Genomic DNA, 21,251 nt, shown 5'->3' on the forward strand with positions numbered 1-21,251 from the left:
GATCTATTCTGGAGAATGTTCCATGGATACTCAAAAAGAATGTGTATTTTGCTGATTTAGGATGAAAAGTTCTGAATGTATCTGTTAAGTTCATCTGGTCCAGTGTGTCATTAAAAGCCATTGTTCCCTTTTAGATCCATTGTTGTTAGTGGGGTATTAAAGTCCCCTACTATTACTGTATTGTTATCAATGAGTTTCCTCATGTTTGTTATTAATTGATTTATATATTAGGATACTTCAAGATGGGGGCATAAATATTTAAAATTGTCAGATTTTCTTGATGGGTAGACCACTTTATTATGATATGGTGCCCTTCTTCATCTCTTGTTACAGTCTTTGTTTTAAAATCTAGTTTGTCTGATATAAGTATGGTTACTCTGGCTTTCTTTTGACATCCATTAGTATGTTAGATGGTTCTCCATCCCTTTGCTTTCAATCTTCAGGTGTTTTTAGGTCTAAAATTAATCTCTTGTAGGCAGCAATATAGATGGGTGTTGGTTTTGTATCCATTCTGATACCCTATGTCTTTTCATTGGAGTAGTTAGTCCATTTATATTCAGAGTGATTATTGATAGACATGAATTTAGTGCCATTGCATTACCTGTAAAGTTGTTGTTTCTGGAGATTTCTCTGTTCCTCTTTAGTCTTTGTGCTTTTGGTCTTTCTTTCCCATTCAGTATCCTTTAATATTTCTTTAAGGGCTTGTTTAGTGGTCACCAACTCCTTTAGTTTTTGTTTTTCCCTGGGAAACTCTCTCTTTCCTTCTATTCTGTATGATAGCCTTGCTGGATAGAATATTCTTGGTTGCATATTTTTTTTCATTATGTATAGTAAATATATCATGCCAATCTCTTCTGGCCTGCCTATTTTCTGTGGAGATATCTGCTAACCTTATTTGTCTTCCCTTTAAGTTAGGGACTTCTTTTGTCTTGCTGCTTTTAGTATTTTTTTTTTTTTCTTATCTCTATATTTTGTAAATTTAACTACATTGTGTCTGAAGTTGGCCAGCTTTTGTTGATTTTGATGGGAATTCTCTGTGCCTCCTCAATTTATAAGTCTTTTTCCTTCCCCAGATCAGCTATACTGTCTCAAATAAATGTGCCCCTTTTCCTTCTCTCCTTCTTCTGAGATTCCTGTAATACAAATTTATTATAGGGTATGTGATTAATGGAGTCACTGAGTTCCCTAAGTTTACTTTTATGATCCAAGATTTTTCTTTTCCTCTTTTGTTCAGCTTCATTATTTTCCTATAATTCTATCATCTATATCACTTATTCATTCCTCTGTTTCTTTCTTCCTTTTAGTCATTATATGCAGTTGGTTTTGAATCTTGTTTATTGTATTATTCATGTCAGCCTGATTAATGTTAAACTCTGTTATTTCTGTGGGAGGGCACCCCTGATGTCTTCTATGCTCAAGCCCAACTTATGATTGTTGCTTCAAATTCTGGATCAGGCATATTACTTATATCTGTTTTGCTTAGATCCCTGGCTGTGTCTTTTTCTTGTTCTTTCTTTTGGGATGGATCCTTCACCTTGGCGTTTTGCATAAATCTCTGTTTTCTTTTTTGTAGGACAGCCTGTTATATTTCTTGCTCCTGAGAGTAATGGCTTTATGAAGAAGAGATTATACAATGTCCAGGTCCTGGAACTTCCTGAAGTGTCTCCAGTGTGTTCTGGTAGCCCTCTGCTGCTGTGTTATGGCTGCTCTATCCCTTAGGTCAACCCTCTGCAGAGTTCTTGCCTGCAGTGGGGAGTGTTTGGACCTTGCCCAGAGTATGGTGAGTTTTAATTAGCTGTGCTCTGATATGCTTGTTAGAAGAAACCTTATGCTATTTCCACTAGAACTGCAGATTTGCAGAACTCAGTGGCTAGGATACATGATACGTGTGGGGGTTTGTGTTGGTCTTCTTGAGGAGGGTCCTGAAGCACTGGTTCTTAGGTGCACTTGCCCTAGGAAAGCAGTATCATTAGAGTGTAGAGGGGGTGGAATTTGGTGTAAGGGGTATAGCCTGCCACTGTTGGCACTGTGCTGCATATTGAAGTTAATTCATTTTGAGGGGAAAGGTAGAGAAATGGTGCTACCAGCTACTTTGTCCTTGAAGAGGGGAGTTCATGCTTGCTGCTGTCAGGGAAGCACTCTCAAAAGGGCAAATAATTTCCCATCATGCATTCCAGGAATATTTCAGGTTGCTCTTTTCACACTGTCTGTGTCTGGTTGATTGCCTGCCTGGAGAAGTGTAGTGCATTTGGGGCTCTATTCCAGCCACACTAGCTGAGTTTTAAAACTTTAGGGATCTGGTGTGGTGTGGACCTGTTCTGGTCTTCAGGGGGAGGGTCTCGCCATGCTGGGGTTAATGCAGGTTTGACCCAGAAGGGCAGTCACACCAGAGTGTAGGATCATGGGATTTAGAACAAAGCATACTAAACGGCTAGCATCCAGGTCAGTTGCCCTAAGAAGGTGTCTGAATCTATGTTAAGGAGTGGGAGAAAGAAACAGTGCCCACCAGTTCTTTTATTCCCAGATAAGTAATGCCATCTTTCTCAAATGTGCTTCATAAAAAAGGGAACAGTCTTTCCCAGTGCATTTTAGGCAATTCTCAGATCACACCATCTTATCTACCTGCCTTCTCTCCAGGAGTAGGGCAAGGCCCTCAGGGGTCTATCCCAGCCATGCCATGGACCTCAAGAGTTCCAATCGTTGAGCCCCACTGGTTGCAAAAACTCATAAAAATTAGCCCCTCTCATTTTTCTAGTCAATGGTTTAGGGGAAGTGTTTTCCTGGTGCAATTCCCTGTGCACTTCTCTCTCTCTTGCCTTTCTCCATGACCAGGAATCTCTCCTCTCCACCACACCTATAATCCATTTCTCTCCCTAACCACGACTTTGCAACTCCTACTTTCCATAATGTGGCCTCTTCTCTACTTCCACTTGTGCAGTTTGCTCTGTCAGTCCTCAGATTGATTTCTTGGGTATTCAGAATGGTTTGATATTTATCTAGCTGTGTTCAAGGTATGAGGCAAGTCTAGGATCCTCCTACCACTCCATCTTACCTCCCTCCTCTCTTACTATCAACATTTTATTTATTTATTTTTTTAATTTTTTTTTATTTATTTTTGAGACAGAGAGAGGCAGAGCATGAGCAGGGGAGGGGCAGAAAGAGAGGGAGACACAGAATCTGAAGCAGGCTCCAGGCTCTGCGCTGTCAGCACAGAGCCCGACGCGGGGCTCGAACTCACGGACTGTGAGATCATGGCCTGAGCCGAAGCTAGACGCTTAACCGACTGAGCCACCCAGGCGCCCCTCAACATTTTAAATTTACACCTAAAATTAGCAGATTGTTTGAAAGATAATTTTTGCTAAATTTGTAAGAGATTATGATTTTTTGTACCAAAGACGGACAGTTGTGTGAGATTTATTACTACACTGAATAAAAATAAAATAAATGTTTATAAACATTTGTGAATAGTTAGAAAGAGTTTATTTGATTCATTGGTGTAAGTAAAAATGTTCAGGAAATAGCATCTATATACATAAAGTAAACTGTTAACACTGTATTTTAACTGTCCTTTACATATGGAAAGGACTTTCTTTTCTATGGAAAAATGAGTGGGCTAATTTTTTTAAGTTTATTTATTTTGAAAGAGAGAGAGAGAGAGAGAGAGAGAGAGAGAGAGAGAGAGAACACGAGCAATGGATGGGCAGAGAAGAAGAGAGAGAATCCCAAGGAGGCTCCATGCAATTAGCATGGAGCCTGATGTGGGGCTTGAACTCACAAACTAAGATCGTGACCTGAACTGAAACCAAGAGTCAGACATTTAACTAAACAGAGCCACCCAGGTGCCCCAAAGTTTTATTTTTTTAATGTTTGTTTGTTTATTTATTTTTGAGAGAGAGGGAGGGAGAGAGAAAGAGACAGAGGGAGAGACAGAGAGCATAGAGGAAAGGCAGAGACAGAAGGGAAGAGAGAATCCCAAGAAGACTCCATGCTGTCAGCACAGAGCATGGCCCAGGGCTTGAACTCACAAACTGTGAGATAATGCCTTGAGTCAAAATCAAGAGTCAGACACTTAACCAACTGAGTCACCCAGGCTGAATGGGCTGATTTTTATAAAAAAATGCTTTGCTGATGTTATTAGAATCGAGTAATAATTTTGTTGAATCACTACAGAATAAATTAAAACAATAACAGCTTAAAATATAAATTGCTCAAAGTTTACTTACAATCCACAAGCCATCAAACTTCATCTGGTTATTGTAGAAATCTATAATTTCCTTTGCCCACCACTCTGCTGTGGAATTCCTGAAAAAATCTGGAAAAGCTACATGAGCTCTGGAAACCTGTAAAAACAAAATTCAGGCCTATATGTAGGAAGTCAAAAGAGAGACCATGAGTGTCTAAGTCCAACATTTATCTGTCCGATTCACAAGTTGTGCACAAATGATAATGAAGGCAACCTGATCCTAACTTTAATTACATTAACATATATTATTTCCCTCTACCACCCCAACAACAAAGAGTAAAAGTGAGAGAGAGAGATACATGGAGTGAGGAGGGAATAGCACTGGGGTCCTTATGAACTGTCAAAAAAAAAGTTCACAACATAGAAATATATTTTCAGTGCTTCTTACAGTTTTAGGAAATTTTTTTTTTTCTTTGTGTCCTTAGAGCCCTGTACTGCATATTTACTTTTTTGGAGCATGATAGGTAAGAAAAAGGCTTTTGTTTAGCCCGTTTATCTGATAAAATTTTGTTTACCCAGATTTTTGTCCTTCTAGGACCAGTAACTACCCCACTGTTTGTCTTTCTCTCTCACATCTAATCGTTCCCACCTAACCAGAAAAGAGGTGATTTACTCCTTTCCCTACCAAGAACATTCCCTACTTGTCAGCCTGCCCATATAAATTCCAAGGTCAAAGTCTGTGCTAGCTGAGGACTGACCTTCTGCAAGTAAACCAATTGCCTGAAAAACATGGCATCACCTGCATGCTTTCCTGCCACACTTTAATAGTATGTAGTAACTGCCAGGATAGTTTTCTCTATGCATAGGGCATGGGATGGCACTGTGCATAGAGAAAATGCAAAGGGTAGGGAATATAGGGATTTATAAAACACACATATATATCATAGATACTTTTAGTACTGAAGGGAAATTCATTATATCATTATGATCAATAATTACTTTTACTCATAAGGAAAGAAGGCTCAGTAGGTTTATAGTCAACAAATATTTTTTATGTTAGGTCCCTAGAGTATAATGAAAAATAAGTAAGAAATTAATGTCATGTTTTGTTTAAGATCTATTTTGCTCTTTCCGCAATTTATTCATTTTTCTGTTTGCTTTATTCTTTTAGGTGGCTGCTTTCATTCTTTTAATGCAAATCATTAATTACATCCAGAAATTTCATCGGTTATATGTGATCCAAGATTCTCTGTACTTTTTGTGTTAGATTATGCCAGTGATTATACATAAACCATTGTAAATTGAAGGGATTCCCACCCCCCAAATCTATATATAGAAGCCATGCCTTCCTATCCACTGTTGCTAATATTACCCAAGGTAATACCTGCAATTGAGACTCTGATTTTTTTCCTCATGAATATTGTTTAGTAATTCTTTGGCTCAACTCTAGAAATAATCTGGTAAGTTTTAAAGTAAGAATCCTCTATTTTTCACACACGAACTTGTATGACTTAATGATTATAATTTAGCCTACCTAAAATATTGACTGCTCTTAGTGTCACTGATTTTTTCCTGTTGCCTTGATATGGTTTATTTCATTTATTTCTGCTCTAATTTTTTATTATTTCCTTTCTTCTGCTAGTTTTAGGCTTAATTTGTTCTCTTCATAGTTCCTGGAGGTATAAAGTTAGGTTATTTATTTGATATCCTTCTTCTTTTATAATGTTGGTGTTTATCATTATAAACATCTCTCTTAGTACTATTTTTGATGCATCCCATAAGTTTTAGTGTGTTGGATATTCATTTTTGTTTGTCTCAAAATATTTTCTAATTTCTCTTTTGATTTCTTCTTTGACCCACTCATTATTCAAAAGTGTGTTGTTCAATTTGCACATATTTGTGAATTTTCTAATTTTCCTTTTGATATTGATTTTAGTTTCATTTCACTGTGGCCAAAAATCAAACTTGTTATGATTTCAACAGTTTTAAATTTGTTAAGATTTGTTTTGCAATTTAACATGGGATATATCCTGGCCAACATTCTATGTGCTACTGGATAGAATGTTCTGCTACAGTTGGGTAGAAGGTTCCGTAAGTGTCTGTTAAGTCCATATGGTTTATATATAGTGTTGTTTAAGCTCACTGTTTCTTTGTTGATTTTCTGTCTGCTTGTTCTATCCATTATTGAAGGAGAAGTATTAAAGTCTCCTACTATTATTGTATTACTGTGTACTTTTCCCTCAGTTCTGTCAATGTTGGTTTACATAGTCATCTGCTCTGATGTTGGGTGCATATATATTTATAATTGTCATATCTTCTTGATGAATTGAACCTGTTATAACTAATACTGTCTTTTTGGTATCCTGTGACAGTTTTTGACTTAAAGTCTATTTTTTTCTGATATAAGTATAGCCACCCTTGCTCTCTTTTGGTTGCCATTTATATAGAGTATCTTTTTTCATATCCCTTCACTTTCAGCCTATGTGTGTCCTTAAATCTAAACTATGTTTCTTGTAGACAGCACATACAAAATTGACAAACTGTTGCCTAGACTAAGAAAAAAAAGAGAGAAAAGTCAAATAAGTAAAATCAGATATGGAAGATAAACATTATAACTGATACTATAGAAACACAGCAACAAACAGGATAACATAGAAAAAATTGGATAAATTCCTAGAATCCTACAACCTAGTAAAACTGAATCATGATGAAACAGAAATCTGAAAAGACCAATTACCTATAAGGAGATTGAATCAGTAGTAAAAAAAACCTCCTAAAAAAAAGGAGTACAGGACCAAATGACTACACTAGAGAAGTGGACCAAACATTTAAGGAAGATTAATGCCAATCCTTCCAAATTTATCCCCAAAAAACTGAAGTGGAGAGAATACTTCCAAATTCATTTTAAAAGGTCCACATAGCCTCATAAAAAAGTCAAATATGCCACAATAAAAAGAAAAACTACACAATAATACCCCTCATGAATACAGATGCAAACATCCTTAATAAAATACTAGAGAACTATATGCAGCAGTATATTTTAAAAAGTGATACACCCTGAAAAAGTGGAATTTATCCCAGTTATGTAAGGATAGTTCAATATATGAAAATCAATTAATGTGGTATACCACATTAACACGAAGAGGATAAAAAAATCACATGAACAAACAATGGAGAAAAAGTTGACAAAATTCAACACCCTTTCATGATAAAAACTCTAAAAAAACTAAGAATAGGATAAAATATCTCAACATAATAAAGATCATATATTAAACATACCCAGCTAATATCATGCTCATTCAAAAAGACCTGAGTTTTTCACACAGGTGAGTGCACACACACACATACACACACACACACAGTTAGAACTAATAAACAAATAAAGTTGCCAGATGTAAAATCAACATGGAAAAATCAGTTGCATTGTATACACTAACAATGAACTATCAGAAAAGATAATTGGGAAAATAATCCAATTTACAACAGCAATAAAACTAATAAAATACTTAGGAATAAAATTAACTAAGGAGGTGGAACACTTGTGCATTGAAAACTACAACACATTGGTGAAAGATATTGAAGAAGACACAAACAAACAGAAATAAATACCATGTTCATGGATTGGAAGAATTAATATTGTGAAAATGTCTGTACTACCCAAAGCAATTTATAGATTCAATGCAATCTATATCAAAATACCAATGATATCTTCCATAGAAATAGAAAAAAAAAATTCTACAATTCATTTGGAAATACAAATACCCTGAATAGCCAAAATAATCTTGATAAAGTAGAACAAAATTGGAGGCATCACATTTCCTGATTTCAAAATATACTCCAAATCCACAGTAATTAAAATAGAATGATACTAGCACAATAGACACATGGGCTAATGGCACAGAATAGAGTATAGAAATCAATCCATACATATATAATAAACTGATCACTGACAAGAATGCCAAAAGTGTGAAGAAAGGACAGTCTCTTCAACAAATGGTGCTGGGAAAACTGGATATACACATACGCAAAAGAATGAAATTGGACCCTTATCTTATAAAATCAGCACAAAATGGAGTAAAGACTTAAATGTAACACATGAAACTGAGAAACTTCTAGCAGAAAACAAAGGGAAAAAGTTTCATGACATTGGCTATAACAAAGATTTTATGGATATGATGTCAAAAATACAGGCAACAAAAGCAAAAGTAAACACATGAATACATCAAACAAAAAAGTTTTTGCACAGCAAAGGAGCAACAAAGTGAAAAGGCAACGTTCAGAATGAGAGAAAATATTTAAATGTTATATATCAGATAAAGTGTGAATCTCCAAAGTATATAAGAAATCCTATGGCTCAATAGGAAAAAAAAAAGAAAAGAAAAAGGAAAAGAAAAAAAAGTAACCCAAGTAACTTCTTAAAAAATGGGCAAAGGCTTGGAAACACATTTCTCTAAAGAACACATGCAAATGGCCAACACGTAGATGGAAAGATGCTCAAATTCACTTATCCTCAAGGAAATGAAAAAGGTATAATGAGATATCACCTCACACCTGTTAGGATGGCTATTATTCAAAAAACAAGACAACAAGTTTGGGAAAGGATATGGAGAAACTGGAATCCTTGTGCACTATTGGTAGGAATGCAAAGTGGTACAGGCACCAAGGAATACAGTATGGAGATTCCTCAAAAAATTAAAAATAGAACTACCATATGATTTAAATATGGTCTTGTATAGAGAATTTAAAAACAATCAATCTTCTTTTTTAAAGAAAATACTCAAATTGAATTATTGGTCAAATTGATCATTAAATCCAAGTGCTTTTACTTATGTACTCAACCATTGTAAAACTTACATTAACAGCTTCATCTTCAGTTAGATTTTCGTCTATTGTTACATTGGGCAAATCTGGCCAAACCTACAGAGAAGGAAGAAATGGGAAAATAGTTCAAAATAAATTCAGTATGGTATGACCATGGTGTAAATAAATATAATAGAGTTCTGGAGGCATATTGTATACTCAAGTTCCCCAATTCAGTAATTCCTTTAATTGTTTTTTTTCAGTTTGTGTTTTGGAAATGTATCATTTGCAAACTATTCCTAACTGCTATATTAATTTCCTCTTTAATATGGCAAATAGGAAAAAGAATACCAAACTTTGTAAAAGGTAGTGGTTTTAAAAATAATGCATATGAAACATCAAAAAAAATCATTTAAAAAAGGGGGACACCTGGGTGGCTTAGCAGGTTAAGCATCCGACTTTGTCTCAGGTCAGGATCTCACAGTTCATGGGTTTGAATCCCGCATCAGACTCTGTGCTGACAGCTCAGAGCCTGGAGCCTGCTTCGGATTCTGTGTCTCCCCCTCACTCTTTGCCCCTCCCCCCTCACACTCTGTCTCTCTCACTCTCTCTCAAAAATAAACATTAAACATTTTTTTAAATAAAAACAATGCATATAACCAAAGGTTCTAGTCAAGAAATAATATAAAGGCATATACTAAATTTAATTTAATGTATATTAAAACTGTTTCTACAATTATTCCAGTGTTACATATAAATATATTTTTATTTAAGAGGAATTGAATAACTAATGGATAATGCCATGTTGAGGCAAGTATCTTCTTAGTTTTCACAGTTAGTACTATATCCTCGTCTCTCTCTCCCCTTCCAAACCCTTACCCCCATCCCTGCTTCACCATCTACCAATGTTTTCCTCTACCCCAACCACAAACACGCAAAACAGAGCCCAAAATTAATCATGCTGAAAGCTCTCTTTCTCTTTCAGAAAGTTTCATTTTAAAAAAAATATAGATAATCCCCAAGGACTAATTACCTACAAGGGATTAGTTACTGATAGTGAGTAGTTCTTTTAAGGAATGGAACAGAAGATAGGAATCTGAGAAAATGTATAGACATATAAACTGAGAAGAAGGTAGGAAGGAAAAAACCCGTTTCTATGGCTAATCTGCTATACTCGTATGTTTCTTAAAATGTTATGACTTCTCATTAAGTTTATCGTAGGATTTTTCTATTTTATCTCATTATTTTGAAATATTTTCAGACTTACAGAAAAGCTGCAAAAGTTATACCTAGAGTTTTTATATATCCTCACTTTGTTTCTCCTAATGTTAACATATTTATAACCTCTGTACAATTATCAAAACCTAGAAATCTACAGGCCATGTTGGAATTTCAACACTTCTTTCACTAATGTGATATTTTTGGTCCAAGAGAGAAAAGAATTGCATACTGCATTTCATTATGTCCCATATTATGGAATTTTGTTTGTATTTTTATTTTTCATTTTAGTTATGATGAATGGATTTTTGTTTACTCTTTTATATATAAGTCAAATCAGGATTTTTCTATAATATATTAATATACCCAGGTCTGAATATTATTGCTTAAGTGAAATACAGTAAGTTATATTCCTTAGTCAAGTCAGGAATATAAGTATAGCTTTTAAAAACATTGCCTCTTTTATTAATGAAAGAAGTACAAACATTTAAATGACTTGCAGTGTAGAATAATGAACAACCATCTTAATAATTTTATAATAAAACACAAGACATTCTAAGAAATGCAATAAAAGACAATATAAAGATGAAACAAATAGTATTTAGATATATGAGCAATATAAATTCTTTCTGTTTCTAATAATTTGGGTCGAACTTAGAGTACATATTACTTTAATTATTAGCTACTAAATCATTACATTTCTGTATTATATATCTCTCCTTCTGAATAAGTCTTTAACAGTTTTTTCTACTCAATAGAAATTTTCAATGAAATAACAGTTTTATACTTATTTTATTTCAAGATATCAATTCCATACCTTTGCCCAACAAATATCATTGGTGTTAGGCCATTTGACAAAAACATCTTTCTCCTGTCCTCTGTCAAATGCAGGGTAAGGCTTTGTTTCATTTCCAGAAATGGCTGGATCCTAATATTAAAATGAAATACAAACCAGGTAACTCTGGAATAAAAGTACAGCCACTTGGGTCACTGTTATGAGACATAATTTTCCATGATTACGTTATCCTTTACTGTGCTCTCACATAGACTGACAAACAGACTGACAGTATAAACTGCAGTGTTCCAGCTAGACTGTCCTCTAAATTCCTTAGAAGGAAACTTTAAGGACTTTTGAAAATGTATTGGCTATGATTTCAAGAAATATTACTAGCATTTTTTGTTTTGTTTTTATTCCTCCCAGTGGGTTTACTGGCTGCCTAGCTTGCTTCCTGTAAGATATTGATAAAATATTCTCCCCACTGAATCACTAACTTGAAGCCAAATTTTTAAACATGACAAGCATAAGAAGCAATCCCAGAGAATGATTTTAGAATTGTATAGAAATAGAAAATCCATCATAACTTTGTGATAGCTTCTATAAATTGAGGCCAGTTTGTAGCTTCAATGATTATTAGAAGACAGCTTGCCTTTGACTTCCAGATTCAGTCTTAGATCTCTAAGGATATACCAAAATGTGAAGATAGCCTGGTAGCAGCCCATGTAAATAAAAGTGTTAAAGGAAGAAAATATTAGATGTGGGAGTAGAGTTTAAAGTAATTGTCTTTCTATTTTGAAACACCCCCCACAACATCATTCTAGAAGAAAAATCTTAATAATATCAAGATAATAAGACCCAGATAAAATATAAAATATAAACTAACCAGGATAATAATGTATCTCATTCCCTCCTGTCTTATTTTGTCAACAAACTCAGGAAGATCACGGAAGTTTTCATCAATTGTAAAGTCTAGTTGTCTTTCCATGTAATCAATGTCTGTGTATTGAACATCCTAAAACATATGAAGATAGTGGTAGTGCAGTAAGAACCACAGGAATCAATGCATCACTTTCTATCATAGTTATAAAACTAATACCAATATGAAAGTTTAAATGCCTTTTCATGTAATACTAAAGAGAATTAATCAAGTAACACAATGTTAAATAAAACTACTGTATTAAAGGTGCAAAATATTCCATGAATAAGTTCATATACATGTTCTGTTTTGTTAACAATTCATTTAACAACTTTGATTTCTAAAGAGTCTTTCAGGTCCATATCCTTAGTTACGTAATTTTTAAAGAAAATAGAAAGACACAAGAGTAAAAGATTTATGAGGCTATGAAATTATGTTAAGTGGCAATTTGGAATTTTGTGCATTATATAACAGAAAAAAGCGTTGTTCTCTTTCTGGAAGCATAAAGCAAACAGGGGATAATTTCAAATAATTTTAATATTGCCAAAGGAGAAGAAATAATTATTTATTAAATCCATGAATTAGAGGATTCTTTTATTACCTATCAAAATCATTTTTAGAATTATAGCCCAAGCATAAATAAACAAAACACTGCTTGCAAATACATATGTACAAACATGTTTAAACTAATAAATGCTTGGATTCTATCGTGATATCTTCACTTTAGACCTAAAATAACAAATTTGTCAATTATTTTCTGTTACGAGTCATTAATTCAATTTCTTCTTCTAGGTGTTATAAAAAGTATGGCTGATATAGTACACAAAATAATGGAAAACCTCCCTTTTTATAAAAAAATTTCCATGTGCATATTTTCATATCATCTACCTATACATTAAATTTCCTCATAATAATGTATTCAGAAGCCATATACTTGATTCTACTGCATGTACCAATGTCTTATAATGAAACTTTTTTCATTTTTCTTAGATTAAGTTCTTATATACCAAGTATTCTAGATGTCACTGTTGAAGTATTCCCAGAAGGAGCCCCCTAGGATTCCTTAATCTTGCTAAAAAATAAAATCACAGGGACTATTATTCTAGATACCCAGTAATATTTAGTTTCCTGAATATTGAGGGAAGAGGATATTTTGCAAGTGTTCAAATTCTAAGTTCCAACATTACAACTATCACCTATTGCAGGGCAAAAATCACTCAGTTTTATCTCCACTTTCTTCTCTGTAATTTGTCACATCAGTTGATGAAGTAGGTTTCTGTGAACTCTTATTCTCATATAAAGAAAATATGGGGAATACACCTGATTACTTATGGCACCCAAAGTTTATTAGAGAAAACCAAGTGCACAGTCACTTGTTTAGTTCCACAATCATGGAACTAGAAAGAAGCGGGGGGGGGGGGGGAAAGGAATGTTATTACCCCTTTTCCTTCATCAATCTAATAAAAACATTTTATAAAAATCTCATGACCAATTCTTTAGGTACTATGAAAAACTAAGCATTTATTATTGCCAAATGCTTAAAATAATTTTAAAGTATACATATTTATTTCAGTTTGCTTTTATAGATGACACATTTAACATTATTTTAAAAACTGATATACATACATAAGGGATCTGAGCAGCTACCATATCGTTATATACTTGCTGAACTTCTGAAGTATTTCTGTACCCATAACGACATAATTGAAATCCCAAAGCCCAGTAAGGTGGCATGACTGGTCGGCCAATTACCTTTGGGGAAAAAAAACAACAACGTTATTTGTGAACTAAGAGAGTTACAATATATTACAGAGAAAACTTTGTGGTTTTTACAAAATGTACAATCATACTGGGGCGCCTGGGTGGCTCAGTTGGTTAAGTGTCCAACTTCCGCTCAGGTCATGATCTGACAGTTCGTGGGTTCAAGCCCTGCACAGAGCTCTGTTCTGACAGCTCAGAGCCTGGAGCTTGCTTCAGATTTGGTGTCTCCCTCTCTCTCTGCCTCTCCCCCTCACAATCTGTCTCTCTCTCAAAAATAAATAAACATTAAAAAAAATGTACAATCATACTTCATGGTATTGCTTTGTTGCAACTTCCGGAGTTGGACCCAAAAACATATAGAAATCCAAGATTCCTCCAATTATGCGGTAAGTTAGAGCAGGAGTTGGCTGAAAAGTAACATCTGAAAATCAAAAAATATAATTACACATATATATATAAGTGTGGATATATATATGTTAATTAGATTATTAGAGAATCACATAAAATTTAAGAAATTCAACAAATGATTGTTTTACCCATTCCATTGCTGTTAAGTAAGAGAACTCCATGAGCATAGCCTTCATCTTCCAGAGCCATGTAATATGGATGAAATCCATAGGAATTAAGTTTATACTAAAATAAGAAAAATAAACATAATATATAGTGCTTAAATAGCAATAGCATATGAATTTTGTCAAGGTAATATTTAAATTCATTATAAGATTGAGCTTATAAGAATTTAAAGGTTCCTTTTTGTACACAAAACTATACGTACTAAAATAAATATATCTCCTTTAGAAAAATAATTGCTTTACTATTCAAACCTGTACTGCTTCAGAGCATGCAGATGAATATATAAATTTGTAACATGCACAAATACATTAATTGATATAAAAATTGGTATTGGTGTAGTTGGGTTTCTTTCCACAGGTCATATGTCTTAATTTATTTATAAATTGGCACTTCTTTTTCAAAAATAACATTTCTAAGAAATGATTACAAGATATCTAAGTTTATATAATATTATATGATAGTATTTTAAATGATAATATCTTGTTTATGTAATAGTGTATACAACATTTACTTTAATTTTTACCTAGGTCTTTCCTGAATAAAAAATCTATACTCAGGGTTATAAAATGACTTATCAAAACTCACAAAACTTTTAAGTTGATGATCCCTATTCAAGCTGACATCTTTGACCCATATGTATCCCACTAATTAATTAGCATGTGAAAGTAAATTCATATATTGAGAATCAAGATTATATTAACTTACTAATGTCAATACTAATGTTGAATAGTTTTTAAAGAAATATATTTTGTAAAACATATTCTTTCAAATCAATATAAATTAAAAACAGCCTTCATAACTTAAGCTTGAACTATTATGATACAAATAAAAATTGTTTGAGCACCTAACAATAAAAAGTAGTTGCAATAGTATACACATTTATAATCTCATATTGAATACATGCTTTAGATTCACATCATATGTGAAAAATAGAAATGAGCTAGTATTTTTATTAAAATTGTTTTTTATGATATGCTTAGAATAATTATAGTTAATATTAATTGTGCAATGCATGAAATAGTCATGAAATGTATTCCATTAATAAGACAAAACACAGCAAAAAGTGACATGAGCATATAAAAAGCATTTTCTAAAGATGTAACTAGTAGTATGGCCCCCTAACATACACAACTATAGCTGGGTATCATTAAGGAAAAAGTTACCATTAAATCAATATCAAAGCAGTAAAAAATAAATAAATAAATAAATAAATAAATAAATTCTAGGAGAACCCTAGTCAGTTATTTCTAAAAGCTAGAGTAAAAGTAGACCTGGCAGGGGATTCTGAGTTCGAATATTCTTTCTATGCAATTAAGAAGGAAAAGAATGGGGTCACAATCTCCCTTTTCACTGTAATCAGTGATGGTATCTATCCAATCCTGTGCTTTCACCTGTACTTGATTGTGGCTTGTTTGTCTGTTTATTTTAAATCTCTATAGCAGGTCTAGAGGATCTCCAGCCCCCTTGTTATAACTTTAATGCTGAGTCTAGGCCTACAGAGAAGTGGCTGTCTTAACCATGGTCTTAGTTGCTTCATGGAGTAGTCAAATACTGGTACCTACACCAGGGGGTTGGTCTCTTGTGAACATTCCCCAAGTATGCCAGTTCAGGTCTCTCTTAAATGCTCTGTGTTCCACTTCCCCAAAACCATATATATATTCTGATGGCAGGCGAGTAGATATTTGAATAAACTGGTTATTAAAAGCAAATCCAGGCAGGTGAGAATCCCAACTGAAAAGAAAACAATTCAAATCCAATAAATATATCGAAAATAGTATCAAAAATAATAATGGTAACTCTTATGTGATATGAAAACAAGTAATATTTTTCTCTATATACCTTATTGTACTCAAATATGAAAATAATTATTGCAATACATTTTTCTTTTGACTAGGTTAAAAAATATCTAACATAGGTTTCATTTTTTCAGCATTATTAATAAAATAAACTATATGAAAAATATGATTATACATTTATCTTTAGATATAAATTCTTTTTAAAATAAAATTAATATAAAGTTATAAATAATGTATTACCCAGAAGTAATATATGTCCTAGAAACTGAAAGTCCTCTGTAATTTTTGTTACATATAGAATAAAATGAAATCAAAATCAAAATAAACTATAAGGCATGATGGGTATTTTAATTCCAAGCTCTCTGTAATTTCTCCAAAATACAAATACAAAATACAAATACGATGCAAAATTTCATTTTGTATTTATAAAAATTATTGTTTAAAAAGAAATGTATCAAAGAGAATGTATCATCTTTCTAGTCATTTGTAAAAGCATAAAGGTGGAAGAAAAGAGATAAAAGTTGGCAGGAAAAAGAAACATAAGAATTATAAAGAATTTGAGACATATTTAAATTTCTATATTAATGATTTTGGAAAAGTATTTACTAAAAATAATGTTTCCTAAATAAAAATAAATAATGCCATTGTACCAGAAATTTTTTACAAAATGACTTCACTTATCCTTTGAAACAAAAATATTATCATACTAACAGAATTTTTAAAACAGTACAGACATACTTTTCTTCATTATCTGTATCCATCCTGACAATTCCTGACAACATCTTCTAAAAAATGACAGGCAGGCTAAAATTACATAAACTGTCTTTTAGAATACTATGGTTTGTCTACAAACCTCTTATTTTTACTAAAGTAAAATGTTTTTTACATAAACTTGTTAATTCATATAATTATTCATAAATAATTTATTCATAAATATAGAGAGATGTATGTATCATAATTTCTTTTCATCAATACCTGGCAGAGATAGTATTAACTCTATCAGATTCCAGAACTAATAAACTTCAATTTCAATTAATTTCTAATTAAATATTTACATAACACATTTCCACCTAACTTATTTTACAACATTCATACTTTCCAAGAGGAGCCTTGGTTTTGGTTTCCAACCTGATTAGTTGAATGAGTGTGATAATAATTAAATCAATCATATGCAAAATGTAGATGAAATTTTCCAAATGTTAATGATAGTCCCACGAGTGTGATAATTATTTAGTTTTAAAATGTTAAAACAGGTGCCTGAGTGACTCAGTGGGTTAAGCATCCAACTTTGACTTCAGCTCAGGTCATGATCTCATGGTTCAGGAGTCTGAGCCCAGCATCAGGCTCCCTGCTGTCAGTGGGAGCCCACTTCGGATCCTCTGTCTCCCTTTCTCTCTCTGCCCCTTCCCCAAATAAACATTAAAAAAATGTTTTTTGATATTGAAACAGGGCAAGTGACTTAATAGAACTGAAACTATTTTTTAATGTGATGATACTCTAGCACAGTGAAAATAATCTTACCCCCTCCATTCTACAATCAAAATATTCCTCATGTCAAATAATTCAATCACTTACATAACTCTTCCTGTGCTTCTCCTTCGAATCTGGATGCCAAAAGGATTTTCCTTGATTTCAGCATCATAAAGTCTATTTTCATAAGTACTTGTTGGCATGGCTGGAATGTTTAAAGGTACTGGAACTTCATATCTCTTATTTTGGGGATCATAAATCTATTGCAGAGAAATAATGAAAATAAATGTTTTGCTCATATTGCTGAAATACCATGCAAATAATCATTATATAACTTAAATAATTGCTGAAACAAGATATTAGAATTCTTACTTATATAATTCTTAATTCTGCATCCATGACCCATATATCTATACAGAAATCTATATACATATATATATATATATATATATATATATATATATGTAATGGGATCAAATTATGAATTGCATTTTATCATTTTTTAATGTTTTATAATTCATTTTTCATACTATGAGAAATCTTCAAAAACAAATTTTTAGAGTTAAATATTTTCTTATATGGTTACACAAAATTATTTACCACTTCATGGTTAGACACAGAATTTGTTTCAATGTTTTTGGTCACATGTTTGATTGGGCAATGAATGGTAATGGTAATTTGTTTACTCATGTCTGTATTTCCTCAGTAGATTTCTTAGAAGTGATAGTGTTAGATCAGACAGACTTTACTAAAATTTGTAAGGTCTTTGATATCTGTTTTCCAGAATTAGTGTGCTAATTAATATTCTAACCAAAATGTGTACTCTAATATTATTTTATGTTAAAATAAAATCATTTATTTTTTATTTCATTCATTTATTTTTTTAAAGTTTGAAAGAAAAATAGAGAGCAAGCAGGGGTGGGGCAGAGAGAGAGGAAGACAGAATCCCAAGCAGGCTCCATGCTGTCAGCGCAGAGCCCAATATGGGGTTTGAAATCACAAACCATGAGATCATGACCTGAAATGAAATCAAGAGTCAGAAACTTAACCAACTGAGCCACCCAGGTGCTCCAAATTCATACTGTTTTAATTCTCCAAATTCTATATCATCTCCTCTTTTTTTGAGTTTTAACTATTGTCATTATTATATGTTTATTTTTCCAGATGAACTTAAAGAAAATTAATTTAAAAAATGTCTTAATTAGGATTGTTTATTTTTTAATGTATTTATTTAATACCTCAATACTTTTTACGTTTTTTTCTTATAAAGTCAATTTACTCTTATGATTTTTGATATATTCTTTGTGTTTTTTTTTAATTGTTTTTCTCATTCAATTTTGCCATTGGGACTTGCCTTTATTTCAATTTCTAAATGGTGAATAACAGAATACACCAAAACATTTTTTGGAGATATTATTTTACATCTAGTCTTTTTGATTTTCTTGTCATTTTTAATAGTTTTCTTAATGGATTCCTTTGGAGCTCTTAGGCAAAAAATAATGAGAACAAACCGATAGTTGCCAGAGGGGAAGGGATGGGGACATGGGCAAGTGGGTGAAGAGGAGTGGGAGATACAGGCTTCCAGCTACGGAATGAATACATCACAGGGATGAAAGGCGCAGCATAGGGAACATAGTCAATGGTACTGTAATAAAGTTCTATGGTGACAGATGGTAGCTATACTCATGGTGAACATAGCATAATGTATGCATTTGTCAAATCACTATCGTATACACCTGAAACAAATGTAACATTGTGTGTCAGCTGTACTTCAATTAAAAAAAAAAAAAACTGCTAAGTGTACCTGTTGAAAGACTTTTTATTTATTTATTTATTTAAATTTTTTTTTCAACGTTTTTTATTTATTTTTGGGACAGAGAGAGACAGAGCATGAACGGGGGAGGGGCAGAGAGAGAGGGAGACACAGAATCGGAAACAGGCTCCAGGCTCCGAGCCATCAGCCCAGAGCCTGACGCAGGGCTCGAACTCACGGACCGAGAGATCGTGACCTGGCTGAAGTCGGACGCTTAACCGACTGCGCCACCCAGGCGCCCCTGAAAGACTTTTTTTTTTAAATGTCTTACTGTATTGGTCAGAAAATTCAGGTCACTGTTTAAAAATAATGGAAATAGTAAATATCCCGTTTTGTTTCTTTTTTTTCTGTTTTATTTATCCTAATGGGACTATCGTCATAATCTGATTCTAAGTAACCGATGTATTTAGCAAGAATTTGAAATTTTTAAATCACCACTACTTGTTTAATTATTCACAAATTTGCAAAAATAAGAAGCTGTATTGGAAAAGAAATTGTTTTTATAAAATCAAAACATCTACAACTCAATTAATAGTCCTTAATATTACATTAAAAATGCAAGTATCCATCTATTCAGAATATCTTGTCTTAAGAGATGAGTCTTGCATTGGGATAGTTTATATCAAACATACCTTAAACTGCAGCATATCATTTTTGTGATATTTCACTTCCACACGAAGTGTTGGGATGGGTTCAGAAGGTAGCTTTATTCGAGCACTTGCAGTATTCAGCTGGAGGTCAGCTGTTATACCCATTGATGAATATTGAGTTGTACTGACTAAATAAGGGTTGTGTTGTCTAGGAAAGTAACAGCTAGGTGCTTGGGATCTAAAGGTAGGCTAAAAACACAATACAGGTTAATTGCCAGAAATCATAAGCATTATAATATTAGACTCTTCAAAACAATAAGGTAGATATGTTTAATCACCTGATGGATAATTTGTAAATTTTATTATTTAATGCTAAAATTAAATTGTAATCACAGCAGAAAATATCTATTATGCGACCCAAATAAATACTATATACTAAATGATAAATAGAATAATTTATATTTTGACTCTAAAGATAGACCCAGTAGAGGAAAAGGATCAAATGTCATAGCCTTTCAACAGAAAATAAAATGATTCTGTGATCTTTGCAAAATTAAGTATATTACTCATAAATTTTTATTCCATGCTTGTTCTCAATCTTCATATTGACTATTGTCTTTTGTATGTAAGATGGCTCTACAACAACCCTCAGAAAGGTCTGTTCTTAAAGGTTTTTTTCTTTTACTTATAATGAAACTGTACCATTCCATATTTCATGACTGGTCCTTGTACAGGTCAGTTACATACGGACCAGTATTTGAATAGGGACTGTGGCCAAAGATCAAAGCTACTACTGTTATATAGGGGTGGAAGCTAGGACCTAAGAAAAACAATGATAAATTGTGGCATGATGGGCTAGTTACCTTACAATAGTCCGTTCTCCCATCTTTCTTATTAATTATATTATTATACATCTGGGAGAAGCAACATGCCCATCTGCATCCCTATCTCTTTTGAGGAAATTGTATATGACCCCCAAGACCCTCTTAAAAGAAAAGGGAATATGCTGATTAAAATAAGATACCCTTAGCCCTCCCTCCTTTGGCTCTGGAATGCATACATGATGGCGGAAGACATAATACAGTCTTGAGGATAAAAAAATAAATGATAAATATGAGACACTGATGACCTTGGGAGGCCAGTATATTAGGACTGGGACTCTTTTTTTTGTAAAAGACAAATAAATCATGTCTTGTTTAACCAAATCATCATTCGGTTGAATGGATGACCAAAACAACTGGCTAGAAATTACCCCTAGTGGAACTGCTACAACCAACCCAATAATTTGAGAAGTTTTAATAACTTGAGACAATGCTTTTGAAAGCCTGTCTCCTACTGGCATAATATCTTAGT

At 33.1% G+C, this 21,251-nt stretch overlaps 1 protein-coding gene across 4 annotated transcripts in view; it reads right to left on the bottom strand.

Moving 5' to 3' along the window:
• Positions 1–21,251, bottom strand: part of SI (sucrase-isomaltase) — a 159,636-nt gene that overhangs the window by 28,923 nt on the left and 109,462 nt on the right. For all 4 annotated transcript variants that reach the window (XM_058730407.1, XM_058730409.1, XM_058730411.1 and 1 more), the window contains 10 exons: positions 19,941–20,147; positions 17,601–17,755; positions 15,792–15,960; positions 14,193–14,289; positions 13,965–14,077; positions 13,522–13,647; positions 11,863–11,991; positions 11,019–11,129; positions 9,038–9,100; positions 4,224–4,340 (listed from right to left, as the gene is read on the bottom strand). In XM_058730407.1, coding sequence (XP_058586390.1) covers positions 4,224–4,340; positions 9,038–9,100; positions 11,019–11,129; positions 11,863–11,991; positions 13,522–13,647; positions 13,965–14,077; positions 14,193–14,289; positions 15,792–15,960; positions 17,601–17,755; positions 19,941–20,147 — 1,287 coding nt within the window. The remainder of the gene's footprint in view (positions 1–4,223; positions 4,341–9,037; positions 9,101–11,018; positions 11,130–11,862; positions 11,992–13,521; positions 13,648–13,964; positions 14,078–14,192; positions 14,290–15,791; positions 15,961–17,600; positions 17,756–19,940; positions 20,148–21,251) is intronic.

Source organism: Neofelis nebulosa, chromosome 5 (assembly GCF_028018385.1).
Source record: "Neofelis nebulosa isolate mNeoNeb1 chromosome 5, mNeoNeb1.pri, whole genome shotgun sequence".
Taxonomy (NCBI): Eukaryota; Metazoa; Chordata; class Mammalia; order Carnivora; family Felidae; genus Neofelis; species Neofelis nebulosa.